Source organism: Chrysoperla carnea, chromosome 4, assembly GCF_905475395.1.
Source record: "Chrysoperla carnea chromosome 4, inChrCarn1.1, whole genome shotgun sequence".
Lineage (NCBI taxonomy): Eukaryota > Metazoa > Arthropoda > Insecta > Neuroptera > Chrysopidae > Chrysoperla > Chrysoperla carnea.
Window position 1 is genome coordinate 59,686,995 of NC_058340.1, and position 21,463 is coordinate 59,708,457.

The 21,463-nt window shown below is 29.4% G+C and overlaps 3 protein-coding genes across 4 annotated transcripts in view; 1 reads left to right on the forward strand and 2 right to left on the reverse strand.

The window, feature by feature from the left end:
* Positions 1 to 369: 369 nt before the first annotated feature.
* On the reverse strand, positions 370 to 5,618 carry LOC123299166 (vacuolar fusion protein MON1 homolog A). The gene is made up of 6 exons (XM_044881438.1): positions 5,165 to 5,618; positions 4,001 to 4,137; positions 3,294 to 3,491; positions 2,983 to 3,226; positions 1,281 to 1,859; positions 370 to 510 (listed from the first exon to the last, which is right to left on the reverse strand). The coding sequence occupies exons 1-6, from the start codon at positions 5,471 to 5,473 to the stop codon at positions 370 to 372; spliced, it is 1,608 nt and encodes a 535-aa protein (XP_044737373.1). The 5' UTR covers positions 5,474 to 5,618.
* A 146-nt stretch (positions 5,619 to 5,764) lies between these two features.
* LOC123299167 (ras-like GTP-binding protein Rho1) lies at positions 5,765 to 8,422 on the forward strand. Of its 2 annotated transcripts, none has more exons than XM_044881440.1 (3): positions 5,765 to 5,783; positions 6,217 to 6,527; positions 6,597 to 8,422. In XM_044881440.1, exons 2-3 carry the CDS (start codon positions 6,222 to 6,224, stop codon positions 6,867 to 6,869), a joined length of 579 nt encoding a protein of 192 aa, XP_044737375.1. In that variant the 5' UTR covers positions 5,765 to 5,783; positions 6,217 to 6,221; the 3' UTR covers positions 6,870 to 8,422. The 2 variants fall into 2 exon arrangements, with proteins under 2 accessions (XP_044737375.1, XP_044737374.1); XM_044881439.1 differs by lacking the exon at positions 5,765 to 5,783 and adding an exon at positions 5,915 to 6,100.
* Positions 8,423 to 15,614: 7,192 nt separating this feature from the next.
* Positions 15,615 to 21,463, reverse strand: part of LOC123297442 (dystroglycan) — a 33,493-nt gene continuing 27,644 nt past the window's right edge. Inside the window, exons 6-11 of the mRNA XM_044879105.1 lie at positions 20,751 to 21,233; positions 19,971 to 20,407; positions 19,407 to 19,544; positions 18,968 to 19,322; positions 18,143 to 18,364; positions 15,615 to 18,068 (exon numbers count right to left, since the gene is read on the reverse strand). Coding sequence (XP_044735040.1) covers positions 17,010 to 18,068; positions 18,143 to 18,364; positions 18,968 to 19,322; positions 19,407 to 19,544; positions 19,971 to 20,407; positions 20,751 to 21,233 — 2,694 coding nt within the window. The 3' untranslated portion in view covers positions 15,615 to 17,009. The remainder of the gene's footprint in view (positions 18,069 to 18,142; positions 18,365 to 18,967; positions 19,323 to 19,406; positions 19,545 to 19,970; positions 20,408 to 20,750; positions 21,234 to 21,463) is intronic.

Below are 21,463 nucleotides of genomic sequence, written 5' to 3' on the forward strand. Positions count from 1 at the left end.
CAGCCGATAATTGAGCGTGATAACCGATGGCGTAGTTTATTGTTAAAAACCAGTCAGATACGCAATAGGGGGGTTGCAATTTGACGTTAAAACTATTTCCAAAAATTAAAATTGAAAATTTCTAGTTTGAATGTACATAGAAAATTTAGAAGGACAATAAAAATAAAAGAATTTAATTTAAAATAATATTTTTAATTCGAAATTAGAATGCTACATGGTAGCAAAATTAAGACAGATTTTATTTACAGAAGTTTTTCATCAACAAATTTATACAATCCAATAAACATTAAAATACTTTTATTTATTTTATTAATAAAATAACTATACGAAAATAACGATGTAATAGAATAATTTTTAATTAACATTAATTTAAAAGGTGGGGGCATTCATTATAAATATTTTATCTTCTTCTTTTTTAATCCATTTTAATATTTTATTAACTGCATTTATTGCTGTAGGTTTATCGATAAGGGGTTCAAAAATAACATATAATTCAAAACCTGTTGTTAACTGAAACAAAAAACAAAAACTTGTTATTAATAAATCAATGCAAGATTATTAATAAATCAAAAAAAAATACTATAAATTAGGAAGTTGATCTTCATAAAAAAACCAACATTTTTCATCTAATCGATTTTTTTCGAAAAACGTCAGCTTTTATAGGAAATGCGACTTAAAACAAGTGAAAACAAACAATTGATTGAGTTAACTGTTGAAATACCATGCATAGACAGTGTTGATGACATCACATTGCACATACATGCATGCCACACATACATAACTGATATTCCCATAATTACAAACAATACAATTTACGCTCTCACGGGTAAACAGTGATACTTACGAAAAAATGTTTCAAACAAAAGTTGGTTATTTTTGTATAAGGAATATTTTTTACATTTAAACTTTTGTTCTATCTCTAACGGTTTACTAGATGGGTCCTACGGACCCAAGACACAATTGACCTATGTTGCACATTTACGAACTCGACCTCACTTTTTACATCCTGAGTACGCTATAAAAATTTCAGCTTGATATCTCTTTTGGTTTTTGAGTAATGGTGATGACAGGCGGATAGACGACAGACAGACAGACAAACAACCGGAAATGGACTAATTAGGTGATTTTATGAAAACCTAAACTTAATATACCTTTCGACTAAACTTAATATACCTTGTATATTTCATATATACATGGTATAAAATATGTCATTATTGCATTTAATCGAAAGAAAAAACGCCAACTACGGAAAAATGCTTTAGCCAAAATATTATACTCACCCAGCCTAAAATTGATTCTTTTTCTAATTGCTGATAAATTAACTTTAACGGCCTAACAACACCATGTAATTTTGAATTCATTCCTAAATAAAGAGTATGAAGTCGTTTCTTTTCCGATTCAATTGTATATGGTGGTAAAACTGCAGGACTATAAAATTGCGCCGTTGATTTACATTTATACAAAAAATGTCTTACTTCCGGTACACCAGGTACACTAAAATTACCTAATTTACGATTCATTGATTCATTTATCGGCTCTAAACAATTAGATCTACGTAATTTATCAACAATTTTTTGTTTTGCTTCAGATAGTGAAAAGAAAACATCACGATCGACCGTTAATAGTAATAAACATGCTTGACAGTCTTCGGCGAGATATGATACATGACCATGAAGAAATCCACTTGCATCGAATTTTGGTAAACAGATTGGTGTCCAACTTTCAGCGGTTTTAAATGATTCAGATGAATTTACTAAATTAAATATCAAATGTAAATCTGCCGGATGAATTATATACTTTTTCATTCGAACTAATGTTACAAGTTCATTTCTTGCCAATAAAATAGCAAATACTAAATTCTGTAAAAAAAAAAAGAAAATATTAAACTTTATAAAATTTTAATGAATATAAACAAGTACTGAATGTTTTTTAGAGATTTGTTTTTTAAAATTGGACACACTTTTCTAACAGCAGCCATTTTAACAGCTGATATATGGTCATTTCGTTTTCTATTTCATAACGGGCAATTCTGTATAAGGCAATACTCAAACCTATCTGGACATACGGTATACAGCTATGGGGGACAGCCTCACATTCTAACATTGAAATAATACAGAGGTTTCAGAACAAAATGTTAAGAATGGTAACAAAAGCACCCTGGTATGTCACAAATGAGCAATTACACCACGATTTAAAGGTCAATACAATCAATAAGGAAATCTTACACCATACAAAAACCTACAACTATATCTAGTCACTATGTTCGCGAATGTCACTATCCTGGAAGTTTTAGAATATTTCTCAGACTTACTATAACCTAACCTTCCGTCTTGTTTTGGTAAACTGTACCATGTGTGAGACTGTACTGAAGTATTTGAATTGTTTAAAATGAGTGATGGTATCAGTACTCTAAATTAAGAAAAGAGAAAGAAGAGAAGTTGAAAAATGATGATTCATCGAGAAAAATCAACGACTTTTTCAAATCGTCAACAAAAGAGGTTGAATTATCGGATGAATTCACCATCCCCGTTCAAGGTTGCACCAGGTGTATCCGATGATCGATATCGCTGTTAGAATGTTTACTTACACTGCAGTAGCAAATTGTACTGCGGAACGTTCATTTTCATGCTTGAAACGTATCAAAACTTATTCGCGTTCCACGATGAAAGAGAACAGACTAAATTCTTTGGCTATAATGTGTATTGAAGTTGAAACTTTACTACAAGAATTGTTTTTTTGTTTTGTAAACCTTACTTATGATTAAAATGTTATTTCATTGATTATATTAAATATTTCTCAATTTCCAAATAAATAAAACAGATTTTTGTTTATAAAAAAAGGCGGCACTTTGATGCCTGCCTATGGGCGGCAAATTCGTAAATCCGCCCCTGATGCCCATAATATTAAAAACTAACAACTACTACAAAAATATTTGTACTAAAACGTTATATTAATCTATAAGTAAAACAAAATAAAACTTACTTTAATTTTGGAACAAGCTTGCGAAATAGTTTGAGCAATTGATTCTCTAACAGATGTATTTAACGGTAAACATCGTACAGCACTTAACATAAAATCAGGTTCAGTCTCCATAAATGTAAGTAGATGATCAATTAATCTCTCAGCTCCGGATAAAAGTCTTCGCAAATCATAATTCCTTCGTTGTTCATAAATTCGATTTAGTTGAGTTAGTGTTAACACACTACAAATTTGATTAAATACATACCTAAAAGAAAATTGTAATTCTTGATTAATATTTTAATATTTTAATTTATAATTTTTTGAAATCTTACGTTAATTGTAAAATAATTTGCGTAACACTATCACTTGATCGTGCAACACACACTAATATTAAAGGACCTTTGACTAGAAAAACATATTTCATGTTTCCTGCATGAATTGATCGAATTAAATCATTTTCAATTTGAATAAAACTAACCAATGCCTGCATTACACCAAATATAGTAACTAATTTATCTTCATTTCCATATCTAGAAATATTCAATAAATTAAAAAAAAAATAAATAAATAAACGGTCCGAAACATCGGACAAGACTTTTTTATATTATAAAATTGATAATTCTTGTAATATTTTTATTGAAAGCAGCCAATTGTAAGAATTACTTAAAAACAAGTAATGAGGAACAGGCTTAGGTATTTATTGGATTTAATATAATATTTAGAAGGATGTAGTTTGGTAAGGGTGAGGTTAAGCAAAGATTACCAAGTTACAAAAGTTACTTAAAAAGACATTTTAAATAATATTTGATCAATTTTCGGTAGGGTTGATTTGACCACTTTTGACGATTTCATCCCCTCCGGCTCCACGGCTACAGGGGGAGGGGTCCAAGAGGGGAGTTATATCAAACCTAGGACCTTGTTGATATAAACCCTGAGAAAGTTTCGATATCAATATCTTATATCTAATTACATTCGCGAACTAGTAACTAGCCTTTTAGATTGATACTAAAAAGTTGGTAAAAGAAATGAGGGTACGTACCTTGAATAAATCGGTTTACCAGCTGAACTAAGAATAAATACATGTTTCTCTTTTTGTAACCATTCTTCATCTTCAATTAATGCTATATCTAAATCTGCACTTTGTTCCAAACTAGAAACGGTCGAACTATTCAAATCCTGCGAAATATGAAGAACAAATTCATAACTAACCATTAATCAGAACCGAAAGGTTGCTTATGTATTACTAAAAGTATTGTGAAATCAATTTGGATGAAGCACCCTACGCTGCAGGAAAATTTGCACTTGTTAAGTTCTCATTTCATTTAATGATACTAAATAGACTTGAGCCTTTTCTTAATGAATATTTTGTCAGTTATTTATCTATCAATAGGGAATATTCATGAAATTTAAATTTGGTTCAATTTTTTTTCTTCCGTAACTTTATTGACTGGACATTTCAACTAAACCATTATTTTAATAATTAATATCTTTTTAATTACTTAAAATTAATTAATAAAAGTACAAATTCAGTGAGGGTGAGGATTCAAATTTTTATACGGACGTGACATCATAGTACGGGCTTGTCAAATTTGTTGACATACTGTATGATATTAATTACTTACATTTTATATGGTATTTCATTAAATTATACTATTCTACGGCTTTTTATTAGAAAACTTAATAATAACGAGTGTAAATTATACATTGAACTGTCACCAATTGATAGATCACGTACTTATACGTCATCAACAGAAAGCGCCAAAAAACTGCGTTTAAATATCTCAAAATTATAATGTATTTTAAATATTTTTTACACTTAAATACAGCATTTTTAAGCACTATTTATATTTTTTACTTTGTTATAACGGTGTAAACAATGAATTAAAAATATAAAAAAAATACATGAATATTCCCTATTATGGTAATTCTTATCTTTTCACAATCCTGTAATCTATTTTAATAAATTCGCAACATTTATTAATCCTACAATTTGCAAAAGTTCTCTAACTTTAGTGGCACACAATAATTAATAATGTTTGCATCGCATTTGAAGCTTTTTAGAGATCTATTGTTGAAAATTTCGAATTCATGCTAATTGAATTAAATTTTCAACCAAGTTTAATTCATTCTCAGTTACTGAGATATGATTTCTGATTCATTTTTTTTATAAACTAAATAAACAAATAAATATAGCTGTACTTACATCAATAGTTCCATCTGGAGTTACTTGATTATTTAGCTTAGACGAATCCTCCTCCTTCTGTTCGTCCACTTTTACATCATTAAATTTCTCTTGTATTTCACTAATACTACCCGATCCAGTCTCTAGTTTAGCTTTTAATAACTGTTCATCTAAACTTGAGCTCATGAAATTTTCTGTCTCAATTTCTTCATATGAATCGGTTGTAACCAGCATGGTCTCCAAGGATGCCCCAGGTTCTCTATCACGGTCAACATCATTCGAATTGGAAACATCGTTATTTACTTTTGAATTAGTATCAATCGATGTCATTATTTCATTAAATGCTATATTTGTTTATGATGTAATTTAGTTTTTGACGTAAATAATAGTTTGACTGTCATTGGGTGAAATAAACTTTACACCTCTTTTGACATTTCTAAACTTGCTTTGACAGTCGATTGTAAGCAATTGTAAGCTATCTTTCATTATAATTTGGTACTAATATTAACATCGATGACTCATTTGATACAGTAGACAAATTGTGTAGATTTAAAGCATAATTTTTTTAGTTACATATTTGGTGTAATCAAATAAAATAAATGTTTCTTTAATATTCAAGTTTAGAAATTAATAAAATTTGGTAAGAATAATTGAATATTTATCTGTAAAAAATTAAAAAGGATTCACCCACTCAATTAAATATGAACGGAAACAACTCGTGACTAATCTCTATGGTTTAGTCGTTTTGGTAGTGGCAAGCTTGCTTGAATGAATGAACTAATCGTCTGAGCATAGCGATTGTGCACAAGATAGTCGTAGTTGTATTTTGAAGTGCATTTTAATTAATTTTTATTTTAGATTTGATTGTGTTTAATTGGTATTTAAAGAAATTGAAACAATTGTGTATTGTATGAAGAAGTCTTTCCATGTGGTGTATTCGACCGAAGGATAGCCAAGGTTTATAAATTTATATTTTGGGTTAATTGAACGTACCCATTGATAGGCAGCCATCTTCGTTTCATAAGTCAATAGGCGTTGACGGTTGTGATTGTAATATCAAGCGTTCTTTATAGAACCCATGGCAGCGATCAGAAAGAAGTTGGTGATTGTGGGTGATGGAGCCTGTGGTAAAACCTGTTTGCTGATCGTCTTTAGCAAGGACCAATTTCCAGAGGTGTACGTACCAACAGTATTCGAGAACTATGTGGCTGATATAGAGGTCGATGGTAAGCAAGTTGAACTTGCACTTTGGGATACCGCTGGACAGGAAGACTACGATCGTTTAAGACCACTTTCATATCCGGACACCGATGTTATCCTTATGTGCTTTTCAGTGGATTCACCTGACTCACTTGAAAATATACCTGAGAAATGGACACCTGAAGTAAGTGCATTTCAAAAAATTAAATTTATACCTTTCATTTGTTTCTAAATTATAAATAATTTTATTTAGGTAAAACATTTTTGTCCTAATGTACCAATTATTTTGGTTGGTAACAAAAAAGATTTACGAAATGATCCAAACACCATAAAAGAACTGAGTAAAATGAAACAAGAACCAGTTAAACCACAAGAAGGTCGTGCTATGGCTGAAAAAATAAACGCCTTTGCGTATTTGGAGTGCTCTGCCAAAAGTAAGGAAGGTGTACGAGAAGTGTTCGAAACTGCAACCCGTGCCGCACTCCAGGTGAAAAAGAAGAAGAAGGGACGGTGTTTATTGCTTTAAACTTCCGTGCCACTATTCGCACTGCTATAAAAACTACTACTGTATAAATTATATCTTTGTTTTGCAAACTGCCTCTTTTTTAATGATAAACGCTACATTTTTGATGACTATGCAACGAATGATTGCTATGGATGGGCTCTGCGGGAAGGGGTCTCGTAGCACAAATTCATATTGTATAAGAAGATACTTGTGATAGCTTTTTATTCAATTTATATTTTTATCTACATATACATATATATTTATATGCAAATTACGTCGCAATGCGAATTTATTTTCTAATCATGCCAATTTTAATTTAATTTTTTTTTTTAAATTTAGTTTATAATCACAACAAATTATATACAAGTGTTGAGATTTTTTGTAACCACTTTGTATGTTTTATTAATTTAGTTGTCACAAGTTTCTTTTTTTACAGTTGGGACAGTTTGTATGGGCCCCACAGCTATTTTTAAGTGCCTGTAGATAGACAAACGAAGCGTTATCCAAGAGTGGTAACGCTCAAATCTATTCAATTGCATACAAAAAAAAAGTAATCTAAGGTCAGGGCGGGCAGTTTTCCTATATCTATTATCTATATCAATATTAATTATTACTTATGTTATGAGTGAAATAACTATTATTACTTGAGGAATATTTTATAGTTATTTAGGAATTGCATGCGATGTAATTGTCTACCTAATAAACCCCCATATTTTATCTTTATTTTTTGTATTTGATTTTGTCAGTGTACAAAATTATAATAAACTAAAATTTGGAATATGTGTTTTTAATTACATTTAGTTCACAGAATGGCGAACGATTTGGAAAATCTTGAAAAACCTTAAAATTGTTAGAAGAATTTTAACATACTTGAAAAACCGGAGATTATCCAGTCAAATTAGTCCATAAAATATAAGTAAGGTTACAAAAATTCCCATAGAGCTAAAAATTGGTATGAATGTTCTGAATGCAATAATTATAAATGAATTGTGGAAAGTCCCCATCAATCCCCCTTGTCCAAAAAATTTTAATGAGGGGGGAAGTTTGCAAAAATAGGCTTTTCGCGTTTTTCAGTAAAACGATGAGTTTCACAGCAAAAATTGTTCAACATTCATACCAATTTTTAGCTCTATGGGAATTTTTGTAACCTTCGAAGTGTAATTTGACTGGATAAGCAGGGAAAAACTTAAAAATAACTTCAAAATCTAAATTTTAATATTTTTAGGTCATCGTTTTTTTCTTCAGGATAAGAATTTATTTACTTGGTTGTAGTCTTTTCTAAAACCCTTTTCGATCGCCATTCTAGTTCATATTCAATGTTATTTCTTTTTTCACCAATATTTTTTTTTATGTTTGGAGGGTTTTTTTGTTATTATTTTTCTCTACCCGGAACTATGACTCATACAAAACAAATTTATTTATACTGAAATAGATAATGACGTCATTCAATCTAATTGGTTTTTATAACGGCGGGAAAATTTGAAACAACGTAACTATATACTCTTATTATATAACTTTTGTATTCATATCAAATTACAATATTAGTTTTTATTAATAAAATCTACAACAGCCAATTTTTAATTATAAATTTTTACAAACAAAATTTTTATACAAAATAATCCTTTCAGAAAAATTTTTTACACTGCTTGCTTTTTACAAAGACTTTTTAATGCATGTTTAAATTATTTTTATAATTAACTTTTTTGATTATTGCTGATTTTGCTTCAGTTTGCATTAAAATATTTTCAAGTTTTTTTTACAGGATATTTTTCAAGAATCAAACGAGCTATGTAAATAAATTTTGAATATAGCAGAAGATTAATAAAAACCATGATACCCTTTTGTAAAATTTTAGAAAACGGAAATTTTTTAGTAAATCTTGTTTAAGATAAACAAAACTGGTAATTCCGCGAATACTTGAAAAATCTCTTGAATTAAATGTCATTTCGAGAAAACGACAAAACTAAACTCCTTTCAGCAAATTTTTTTCTTCATTAAAATTACTTTTATTGAAGAAATTTTTAAATTTTAAAGTTTTCTTTATTTTTTTTATTATTTTTTTCAAATATTCCCATCTGCGCTTGCTTACTTTTTGTTAAAAATTACTAGTTCATCTTGTTTAGTTGGATTTTTTTATAACAGGGTAGGTCCGAAATTAATGAATACTTTATACAATTCGAAAATTTGACTCAATTGATTTAAAAGAAACAATGGTACTCGAAAGTGAACTTTTGACGTACTATGTGTAGGATCAACTCAACTAATTTCGAGCCAGGCCTGGTTTTGATTGAAAAATCATTCATTTTCTAAACTCTTCACATTATTTTATCAGGTTAAAATTATTTTCACATTTAGTGCTAAATTGTGAGCATTTTCGAGTTAGTTAAATTTCGAAAAAACGATGAGTGACAGGCTTGGACAGATTTCAAAGTGATTATTTTTTTAATCTAAAAGGATGATTCCTAGCACTATGTGGTAAAAATTTGATCAACCGTTTAAAGGTCATCAGCTGTTTGTAGCGATCTAGTGATAATGCGAAAGCGCTGGGAAATATTTGAATTATCTTTTGTAATTTTGAAGCATTATTTCCGTTCTTTTACGTAATACGTTGTCCGTGTACTCTTGATTAAAACCTTTCTCGATGTGAACAAAATTTTAACTATCCCAGTAAATTCAATAAAAATTCAAATTTATATTTTTTAATGTTAGGCTGATTAAAACAAAATAATTGAAGTATTTCAACATTTAATTTAAACTTTTATAGAAAGTCTTCGCAAAATGCTACTGTGTAAAAATTCAATCTCTGTTTAATATTTATATTGGGTATATTAAGGATATATAAATAAACCAATGGAAAAATTGTTTTTTTTTTTTAGTTTCAAGTATTGATAAAATAGTAGTAGTGTACTCAGAAACGGTAATGATTAACATCAGGAATTTTTACCTATAATCATTTTTAGATTATATGTATTAATGACAAATTCAATTTTTTTTAAAATTTTTATTTTATTATTATTATTTTTTTTTTTTTGTAAAAAAATATTTTGTTATCTTTCATATAGATTAAAAAATATTGAGGACTTTATTATATTCTTCGTTGAAATAAAAAGTATCTTAAAAAATGGCAAATTTTAACATATTTAAATAAAAAAAATTAGATAAAAATATTTAGCGATAGATTATTTGTATTTTTTTCAATATTAAAATAAATGTGACAATATTTTAATTTTTTCTTTAAATTTTAACGATTAATTTAGAGTAGTTTAACATTTAATTTATTTGGGTAACTTCTGAACGGTTTAGTATTAACAAAGCTCACATACTTTATTTGAATTTTAACATTATTAATCTTAAATCCATACGCTTTAAGAAAAAAAGTTAATTAAAAATATTATTTTTAGATATATTGTTAATTCGTTCGTTAATTTTAATTCTTTAGTTGCGATTAAAAATTACCTCTCTTTAGGTGGTTCGTAATGAAATGAAAATAGCCTATTTTCGGTAAAATTTTTTCCAGCTGATTGATTTATTGACAATTCTTAAAGATAAAAAATCGTGACAAACACAATGGTGGCAAATAATAACAGATAAAACAAAAAATTTAATAAAAAAAAAAAGGATGTTATTATCAACGTTTGTTCTATTTGCTGCCTTATATATCATATCTTTAAGGGCCTACACAAACGGGTGCAAATTCTTTGTTCAAATTGCAACGACTTTTGTTTGAAGGGAAGAGTTCTAAAGCACTCTCATCTAATTTGATTATATAACAGTCCGCCGATTCCAAGGAACCTGCGTTATTATCAACGGTGTCAATTTCTCAAATTTTGGTATTCAATAGCTTCCCATTTAAAACCGATGGAAATTTGCTCATTTTCATTCAAAGAATGTGATCAATCTTTTTAACAATGAAACATGATGCTTACATTTATGAAACATGATGCTTACCATGTATGCTACCATTTTAGCACGATTTTTTCTTTTAGAATCGACAATAAATCTTCAAAAAAATCTAGGTGCGGCTTCAATCAATTAAAATAATTTACTTCAATCTACAGTCTATAGGAGAAGGTAAGTAGAAATTAATAAGTAATCTCACAGAAGGTTGAAAAATTAAATTTAAGCAATAAACAAATGATGTTGTGTTTCGTACAGGGTTTGTTTTAGGCAATGTCTTAAAAACTACTCAACCAATGATTGAGTTAACCAAACTTGTTTTCATTTTTTGAGCCGAAAAAATGCAAAAATCGGTTCCATTTGACGATTGAACGTGTGATTTCTGAGATATAGTATGAAATCGTCTAAGAAGGGCGATATCTCAGAGCCACTTCAAAATTCATCAAAATCAACCAAGTTTTGGTTGTCTTTGCATTATAGAATGTGATGTAATTAGGATACAATAGACATCTGAAATCGTATCCGAGGTTCGAAATTCCAGAGGATCGAATCGTTCCAGAGCCATTTGCATGGGGGGAAGGGGAGTTGGCGATCGACCGCATCGCAAAATCTGCGATCAATTTGACAAGGAGCTTCGGAAGCTACGACTTGCGTCAAAACGTTGAAGATTATTTCCGAATCGCCATTTACATACCGTACATCGATTTGTTTCTGACATATTAACAGGATTTATTTTTAAATCACCGCAATATTTTATAAAATTTTGCTTGTCTCTTTCCCAACAAAAAGAACAATTCTGATGAAGATTCTCACGCTCAACTTTTTGAATTGTACTATTTGCACGATGATTTCCGTGACATCTGGGTCGATGAAGTTTGACATTGGCGAAAACGCATGACTTTATAGGACGTCAAAAATTCTTGAAGCACTCGATATTTGCAATGAAGATGCGTTTCCAATCTCTACCAAATACTTCGCGCTCTGGCAGTTTTACTTGTGACAATGCGATGAATGAACGCTCCTTTTCAACTTTGCGTCATCTCAAAACATACCTTAGATCGGCTTAATGATTTAACCCCGCTCAACATACGTCGAGTAAAGTGTTTGGTAAAGTGCTTTTCTGTTCATCGCAGAATTAACTTATTGAAAAATAGTGACTGAATATCATATTTTGACATGAAAAATGTTCTCTTACTCGAAGGTCGAGTGTCAGCAGGCAACGAAACATACAAAGAAGTGCATGGTAAGTATAAAATTATTAGTTACTTACGACAAAAGTGTTCATATTCTCTAAAAATTTCCTGCATCCGTCTTGCTTATTATGAGACCATATAGACCTTAAGCTAAGACTAAGGTTTATGTATCGCTCTAGTGAAAAATTATACAAAAACAAATTTATTATATAAATTAATCGGAAATAAATTCAGTAGTGTCCCAAAGTATGTTGGTACAAGTTTTAAAAATCAATAAAAAAGGCATTTTGAACTTTACAAGGTTTGAAAAATTTTAGGATCCTCAGTTTAGTTTGTGACAAAAATTACAAAAACGCAAAATGAGAGAAAATTTAAAGTGGTAATACACGGTAATTGCAGTTTGGAAATTCAAACTCGTAGATTTCTTTTTTGTAAATTAAATTAGCTTTGTGTATAAATCAATTCATGGAAGATCGACGATTGAATGACCATATTTGTTGATGCATCATCATACGCACCATCAGCATTGACAGCAAAAATTCTGAAATACACTAATAATTGTCTATGAAGATTGCGAAGGGTTGGATTTTTGGAAGGGTTAGTTATTAATTGTCCTAATTATTAAAATAGAACATTATTATATGATACATTTGGGGTTATTAAAGAGGGCATTAAATGGATTGGAAAAACATGCCATTTATAAGGAAAGCATATGTAAAACAGGAACATAATTATTGTTATATGACGTCATTTGCCTGCTTAAAAAATGCGCCGATATTTTATATGACAGTTGTTTGTAATTTAAATTTTTTAGTTCATACAGCCATATGACATAATAAAGTAGGGGCTACTATTTCATGGTTTAAAAAAAACTTAAAACTTTGAATTGAATTAAAAAATTTATTTTGCTATTTTATGAACTAAAACTAACATTTTCCAACTGCTTTTTGCCTAAGCTGTCTTAATGATATATTTTTAGATTTTTTTTCTCATATAGAGTAAAATACCCTATTAATTAAAAGTGAACTTGAAATCATGACCCTTTGAAATAAGAGTGACGATATTTATTCTATATTTTAGTAATATATAACTTACCCCGTTTTAAAATTATTCTTCAACAACTTACTTATGTCATTAGCTTTAATCATGATTTAAAGAGGGATATTTTTGGGTCAATAGAAAAAACTATTTATATTTTCCTATATACTTTAAGTTTATTTATATTTCATGACAGTAAATTGTTGTTATTAGATATGGGACCAGATATGACACGTTTAGTTTATTTACTTATACACAAGTATTATGTTCAGGTATTAAGACAATCTTAAGTTTATACATAGAAAATACAAAAAATACTTATTATTGATGTTCTCAATTAATGAATAAATCGATTAATCATCTTGTGAATAATTAATTTTAAAAAATAATGGAAAAAAAAAACAAAGAATAACATTGCTTAATGAATATGAGTGAAAAAAGAATGACGATAATTATTGGTAACTAATAAATTTTGGAATTTAATTTAACGGAAGTAACATTACATTTATTAATAATACTTAAAAGCTCGTTAATATAAAAATTCATACATATTCAAAAAACTGATAATGCGCACTGCAAAATTTTTTTATTTGGACAATATCTTTTTTTTTTTATATTTTAATAATCCCTAATTTAATAATTTTTTTATTATACTTATTTATATAATAAAGTGTAAAAAATTAATGTTTGTCGCTTAGTCTTATTTACATTGGCTTTGTTTCTTTATTTACACTTATTTTAGACACTATTTTTTTAATATCTTAAGTATTGACTTGTTTGCCTTAAGTATTGACTATTTTTGCTGTTAAACTCATCGTTTTGTTGAAAAACGCGAAAAGCCTATTTTTGCAAACATCCCCCCTGAATGAAATTTTTTGCACAAGGGGGATTGATGGGGACTTTTCACAATTCATTTATAATAGTATTCTGAACGTTCATACCAATTTTTAGCTCTATGGGAATTTTTGTAACCTTACTTATATTTTATGGACTAATTTGACTGGATAACTAAAAAAAATTAATTTCATCGAATCCTTTAAATCAAGTTTCTATCGTAATGATTTTAGATTTCATATGAAAAGTATTCGAAACTTTTTCGATAATGATTTAAATTAAATATTTCGTAGGTTTTCAAAATAGTTTGTACACATTCATTCATATATTATTCAAATAGCATTTAATATATTTTGCAAACAATCGATATTTGGTGTTTTATCTAACGCTGTTTATCTTCGAAGTGGATAGACATGTTATTATGAGAAACCTGCATGTCAAGAATTTTCGAAACAACAATTCAAAAATTTTTATTTTTATTTGATGAAGTACTTAACAAAGATAAATAAAGAAACAAAACAATAAATTTAAAATTAATTCAGTTTCAAGTAGAAAAAAACAATAAAAATTCCTACAATTATTTTTTTATAAATAATCTGTAAAATTTATCTTACCATGAATATGAAAAATTACAGACTAATAATTTTTTTTTTAATAAATTTTTGTACAGTTAAACAAAATAAATAATTATTATAAAGAATACAAAAAATTGTGAAAATTTTTATATAAATATGTTTTGCATATATTAAAATGGGGCAGTGTTACAGCGGCTGCCGTTATGTTTATTTTATATTCGTGATATATAAAAATGTGTGCGCATTATACATAGATTGTCACACTACAAAAATATAAAATAAAAAGATATAAATTACATTTCATAAACGTGGAAGCCTTTAAATTTTTTATTCACATGAATCAATTTCAACTGTATCATTCATTTACCAAAATGATCTATGTATTTTACTTAATTTGATGAAAATCAGTGCTTTCCAATTTATTCAATATTATTAAGAGCATAATTGTTTTTCATGCAAAAACCATCAACAAAAATTTGTATTCTAGTTTTTATGTACCCAAGACATATATCATTTTGAACGTAACTGCGTTGAAAATTTCTTTACAGCCGTAGTCTTATTTCAACTTTCCGTTACAAATAATTTAAAAAAAAATCGTTTTCTTACGCATATTTTCGATTTAGGATTAGATTAACTCGCTATGCCGCGGTTTTGCTATGGAATATATTCTTTTAAGAATGAAACAATTTTCTTCAAAAAAAGAAGCCACAATAACTAGAATATCAAATATATCCCTACCATATTTCAACAAGGTTGACTCAGCGATATTTTTGTGAAAAAGTAATAGAAATACTTTAAAATATTTCGTCTATAATTTATAATTTAAGCTCGAAAAAAATATTGAAATATAAGCAATCACGACGCGTTTGTGTTGCTATATTAAACCGTTTTATTTACAATCGTTAAGGATAAATATATTTACAAACGCACCAATGAAGAAATGTCTGTAGATAATTTAATGATTGAATAAAATATCGTTGAAATTAGATTCAAATGAATTTATGTATCTAAAAAAATTTTTATATTAAAAATTAAAAATATTTTTGCAAACATTTAAATACTTCTTTAAAAAAAATTAGTTAACAAGATATATATCCAGTTTTTTTAAGTTAATGTACTGCGTATTTTAATTAATAATAATCTTATTTTATAAATCGAGTTAAAAATAATTCGTATTTATATTTACATGTACATTTTTTGAATAATGTAAATATAAGAAATATGACAGGCCTATTTTAAATATATTGATATAATTTACACATTCTTAACATATCAGCATCAGGCCTTCAAAAATTATTGAATTTGTATCCACGAAAATTTTATTCAATTTAGTGTTTTTTTTTATTTTTCAAACTTTAGCCGTAAATCATCATTGGCGAAGTGACCAAACTGCAATCATCCTATTTTAAAGAGAGAAATCAATCTTTTGAAATTATCGTATTCGATGGATGTTCAGTCTATTCATGTGATACGATGTATTTGGCGAGACGGAATTATGACACGCTTGTGCTGCTTCGGGAAGTCGTCTTTTGGAAGAACAGCCTTGTTTACTTATAACCGAAATAACAGAATTCACAAATGCAACAAACTCGTGATAGTTATTGCAATGAATAACTAATAAGTTTTGTTCTAAATTTGTGTCCTCCTGTCATGGTAAAAACGTTGACATTTGTTGTTTCTAGAGAGCAACTATGCGATATTTACTTTACAAGTATTCAAGCCTATTTGCTTGACAATTTACTAGCATTAATTAGTTTCTAAAATAATTAATGAGTAAAAACAGTTGTTTTACTTAAAAAATGTTTTACATTTTTTTACAGTTCTACTTTCTTAACTTTGCTAGACCAGTTTCGAGTTATAAATCAATCAGACTTTGTTAAACATTCGGAAGTACCAGTATTGTAGAATTGTTCAATACGAATTCATCTCGTAGTACGTAATTGTAGTAACGTAATATAGTTATAATCAAAGTACACACCGGAATACAAATCTTTGACCCTAGTTTTGTACCACGACTATTCTGGAAGCTGCCGCAATGAAGTTAAAAGGTAAACTGTGACTTCTCTTCCTTGCCACTGCCAAATTTTTGCCTTGAAAATATTTGTGCATTTGTATCAGCCAATTTTTTGTGACCACCCTAACTAATTTACGTAGTCTTCCAAATCTTATATTTATTAATGAAATCCAAACTGCCACTAATTAAGTAAAGTTGATGAAAATTCCATTTTAAATCGCTTTTTTTTTATTTTCATCAATATTTTAAAATGCTTAAAAATAAAAATGCTACTTCTAGAATAAAAAAATTCGTGGATAGTTTTATCATAACACAAATTCAAAATAAATTGATGTTATTGCTATATATGCGTGAGTAAAGAAACAATAATAATAAATTTTACAAATAATTAGCGACGAATTGATTATTTTTTTTAAACTGTCTGTAGTTAATACACATTATTTTAAACTTAAAAAATCACTCAGTTAAAAAAATAAAATGGATATTAACGTACTACGTTTTTATCAGATCAATACAATATTTAAAAAAAGTTGATGAACAAATGTAATGCGCTACTTTGGCTTGTTGTGTGCGCAAGGCACCATGTGATCATTGTTATCAGTACATTTAATTAAGGGGGCACATATGGAGGAGGTTTTCTATAGGTCGGTGTTGCTTTTGGACGTGCACTACGTCCACTATCTCTATTTGCTGGAAATGGTGGCGGTGGTTGATATAACGCTTCTTCTTCGGGTGAATCACCACGTTTTGAATATTCTGGTGGAGGTAGTGGTGGTTTTTCTTCTTTCATTATTATCGGTGTTTTATTACCTGGTTCTGGTTTATCATCTAATTCATCTTGGAAAATTACTGGTATTCCTTTAGTACGTAAACTTCTACGTTCTTCGTCACCAACATTTAATTTACCTGATCGACGTCTTCTTCTAATTAAAACACATGCTACAATTCCAGCCAGTAATAACATTGTTAAAATTATAACACCTGGTAAAACTATTGTAATTAAATAATCATCAGATCTACTTGGAGTCTGACGTGAATCATCAGGCACAGGAATAGGAATATCTGGATGATATACTGTTGATCCACCTAAGCATATTCCTGAAGGACGTACACTTACAGATTCAACATTAAAATCAGAATTCATAACTTTCGTTACACGATCCGTAATACTTTCATCGTTGTTAATTAAAAATTGACGTAATCGTGAAATATCATCGTTAGGACAAACAATTGTATGTAAAGAACGATTTAACCATGTAACAACTGTTGAATCGGTGATACTTTCAATAACAATATGGCTTGTATCTTTATCGTTGAAAATTTCAGCTAATTTCTCGACAAATTTCCGTTTTAATCTTGGATTTTTGTCGAACGATTCAAACGATTGACGAATTTTCATACTAAAATGTACACTTGGATTGTTTAAGCGAGATGGTTGTTGATTGACTGATACAACAAGTCCATCAGTGGCTGTTAGGCCACCACTATCTTGGCAAATTAATTGATATTCATGACGTCCTTTATCTGAAGCATGTGGAATACCATAAAATTCTTTATTTTTCTCATCAAATTGTAACCAATGAGACGATGGAATTGTTTGGCGATCCATGGTCAGTAATGACAATTTTAATTTTAAAGTATTGCCATCTTCTGCATCATAGAACGTATCCTGTGTTAAACAAATTTATGAATTAGGTTCATGATGAAAAAAATGAAAACTATAGCAAATGTGTATGTGCTTACCGCTGGAACTCTAAAAACGAGTAATTCTCCAACAGTGGCATTAATGTGATCAATTTGATTTCTGGGCATCGGTCTTGTATTTTTGGAAACATTTCTTTGTGAAGTCAATAAACCATCACATTGTTCTAGGCCTTTTACATGTACATGCTTCACACGTATCTCTGGTGCTAACGCATTTTGTAGTGCCAATGATGGGGTTCCTTCATTGTCGGATACCAAAACCTATAAAAAGTGAAAATATTTAATATTGAAGCAACCGAAGTAAGATTTTTAACACCCTTTTTTTTGTAAGAGATAGGAATGTTCTCAATTTCTTGACTACGACTGGGTATGCTTAGGTCACAGTTTTATGAACACAGATTTTTCACAAGTGGTAATTCCTAACAATCAACAATCTTGATCATACATTTTTGTAACATTCTGATCATACATTCTCCAGTTTACTCCTCAAGTTAAGTGTGCCTAAAGAAGTTTTACTTCAATATATCTTATCAAAAAAAAAAAGAATAAATTAAACGATCGGAAACTCTCCCAAATCGCATTCTATCTTTCACACTACTTTGAACCATGAATATGGTACTAAAGAAGTCCCAGCCAAGCAAGTTTTTGAAAGTTTTAAAAAAAAAACATATTGTCGGTATGGCTAGCCACCAACAGTTTAAATTATGTTTTAAACTGAAAATTACCGTCTTGTGCTTAGAATGCATCTTGAATATTTATGGTTATTATGTATCAATCAGTTAGTTTTTTTTCCAGTTATTTTTGTAGGGGTTAATTTAGTTATATCACGGTGAATTTAAAGAAATTTACTTAAAATAAACTTACATTCATAAGTGAGTTGATATCGTTTTTGGGACAATAATCGGTGGGCAATGAAATATTACTCCATGAAAACGTCACTGGTTCAGAATGAATATCTACATTCCGTACACGAATATGAGATAAATCCTCATTTTTATAAACTTCCATTAATCCTTTCAATACTCGAATTTGCCAATCTAGAGGTTTAGGTAAGTCATATTTATCTTCAATTCGTAATTTCATTGTAAATTCATGAGTCTGCGTTCGTTTGCTCTTATGATGTTGAACATTTACTTCTAATTCATCGCTAACAATTCCAGCTTCAGCATCCTCGGCTTGTACGGTGAAATGCCATTTTGAAACATCCTTTTCTAGAGGTCTGTGTATCATAAATGTATCATAAATTAAGAATAAATAGCACTGTAAATGTGTATTCAACTTTTTTAAAGAAAATTGTACTTACAGGCCATAAATTTCGTTAGTTTTATCATTAAATTGTATCCATGAGTTGTCTTTGATGGGAGCACCATTTGAATCAAGTAATCGAAGAATAAGTGTATCTCCATCAGAGTCACCAAATGTATCGTTTGGAATAACATATCTGAAATTCAAATAGTTAGAATTAATTAAATTATTTAGTAAAATGGACGATTTTTTTTTTTTTAAATTTTTATTCGTTGTATAAATTCCTAAACATTAAAAAAAAAAAAAAACATTCCGTCAAAAAATAGTTTTGCGTTTTGTGCGTTTCGGGTAAAAATATAGTTGCCTCACAGAAATGAATAAACTGAATTTACTCCATAAACAATATTACTTGACCGAACTGTCTTTATTCAGAAAATCAGTCAAAAAAATTATCAGAATTTATAAATTTTACATCCTTGATAGAATTTCAGGGACTGGGAGAAAGATCAAAATCAGTTATCATGAGATTGGTGTTTATCTTCAAAATTATCTAGAAATTTATACAAGATCAAAGGCAGTTTTCTGTGAAATATCCAGCATTACCGAATGGAGACAAACTCACCTATGTATTTTCCCTGCAGTCCACGCAATTTTCTTCAAACGGTGCTTAATAATTGGTGGCGCATTTTTGGGTGGATCAAATACTGTTCGAGGGACAGTGGCAATTGTTGATTCATCTTCTGTAGTTTGTGCAGCAGTTGTCACTGCAGGTGTACTTTCTTCTGGACTAGTAGTTGGTGCAAATGTTGGTAATGAACTTAGACTATACGTTGTTGAAGAAGATGGTGATGATGGTGGTAAGGTTGTCGATGCAGAAATACTAGATGATTCTGTTGATGGAACTGTTGATTGTACGGTTGGATTAGAAGATGACAGTATAGATGTGGAGTATAATGGTGTTGTAGATTGAGAAGTGATAATTTCTTCTTCGGTCGTTGATTGAGTTGTGGGAATTGTTGTCGGAACAATTGGTATTTTTGTGGTTTCTGGCACCGTTGGCTAAAAAAAAAATTTTTTTATGAAACGTAATGTAGATATTTACTGTTAAAGTGAAAATCGGAATATAAATTTAAGTGTTTAATATTGAAGCATCCCCAGCGACCCAGAATGAGTCGCTGGGTACTAACTAAAATCATTGTAGGAAGTATAAATTTCATAGTCAATACTGCAAATTTGATCAATTTCAATAAACGGGATCCTCTATTCTGTTATATGGAGATCAGTGATTGCAAGACAGAGATTAGCCACAATTGTGCTCTGTCTTTGTCACTACACTAGTTCTTCAGTCACTTTGTCACTAGTTAGTAGTTCTTACTAAAATATAAAAAAAAAAACTATTTACATCAGTATTGATTACACTGGATTGTGTGAATACATTAGCTCCAACATTTGTAGCGGTCGTAGAAGTAGTTTGAGTAGTTGGAACTTCTGTAGTTTCTTCATCGTACACGTCTTCATCATCATCGTCTTCATCATACAAATCATCTTCCTCCAAAGGTGGCTCTGGTTTTCTCTTATTCGTGTCTATTGCACTACTTTGCTTCGTAAGATCATTTTCTTCTGTATTATCATTATCAGCTGTTGCAGCAGTACTTGTTCGCGTAGAAGTTACTTCAGGTGTTGATTGAACAGTAGTTGATTTTATAGTGGATGCAACAGGTGTGGTAATGACATCGATTGTTTCTTCAATAGGTGTAATCTTTGGATAAGGTTGTTCTTCAGTATCGAATGGTAATATTTGATGATGGTGTCGATGTGGGTGCGTGGATTGTTCCAATTCTGGTGTTTCTTCTGTTACGGGAGGGATAATAGCAGGTGGAGGAACCTATAATTAAAAGATGATATAAAAAAATGGAGTCATCAATTGTTTCCCAAATTTGATAGAATTAGGAAGAGTAAATTTCCGTCTTCATTCTCTTAAAAAAGCGTGTATTTGACATCTCTCTCCATATATCTTAAAAAACCATGTTTTTATGACTTTGTTCTCATGGGGATTTTTGATCTACTCATCAAGAACTCAACAGTTTGAAATTTTAAGTGAAAAACTTATTTATA

Bases quoted from the DNA above. Each gene is read 5' to 3' on its own strand.
- LOC123299167 (XM_044881439.1), top strand. From the start codon at position 6,070: ATGTGGTGTATTCGACCGAAGGATAGCCAAG. The intron at 6,101-6,216 runs GTTTATAAATTT...CGTTCTTTATAG, and splicing joins TCGACCGAAGGATAGCCAAG to AACCCATGGCAGCGATCAGA. The intron at 6,528-6,596 runs GTAAGTGCATTT...AATTTTATTTAG, and splicing joins CTGAGAAATGGACACCTGAA to GTAAAACATTTTTGTCCTAA.
- LOC123299166 (XM_044881438.1), bottom strand. From the start codon at position 5,473: ATGACATCGATTGATACTAATTCAAAAGTAAATAACGATGTTTCCAAT. The intron at 4,138-5,164 runs GTAAGTACAGCT...CATATTTCGCAG, and splicing joins CTCCAGATGGAACTATTGAT to GATTTGAATAGTTCGACCGT. The intron at 3,492-4,000 runs GTACGTACCCTC...GAATATTTCTAG, and splicing joins GGTAAACCGATTTATTCAAG to ATATGGAAATGAAGATAAAT.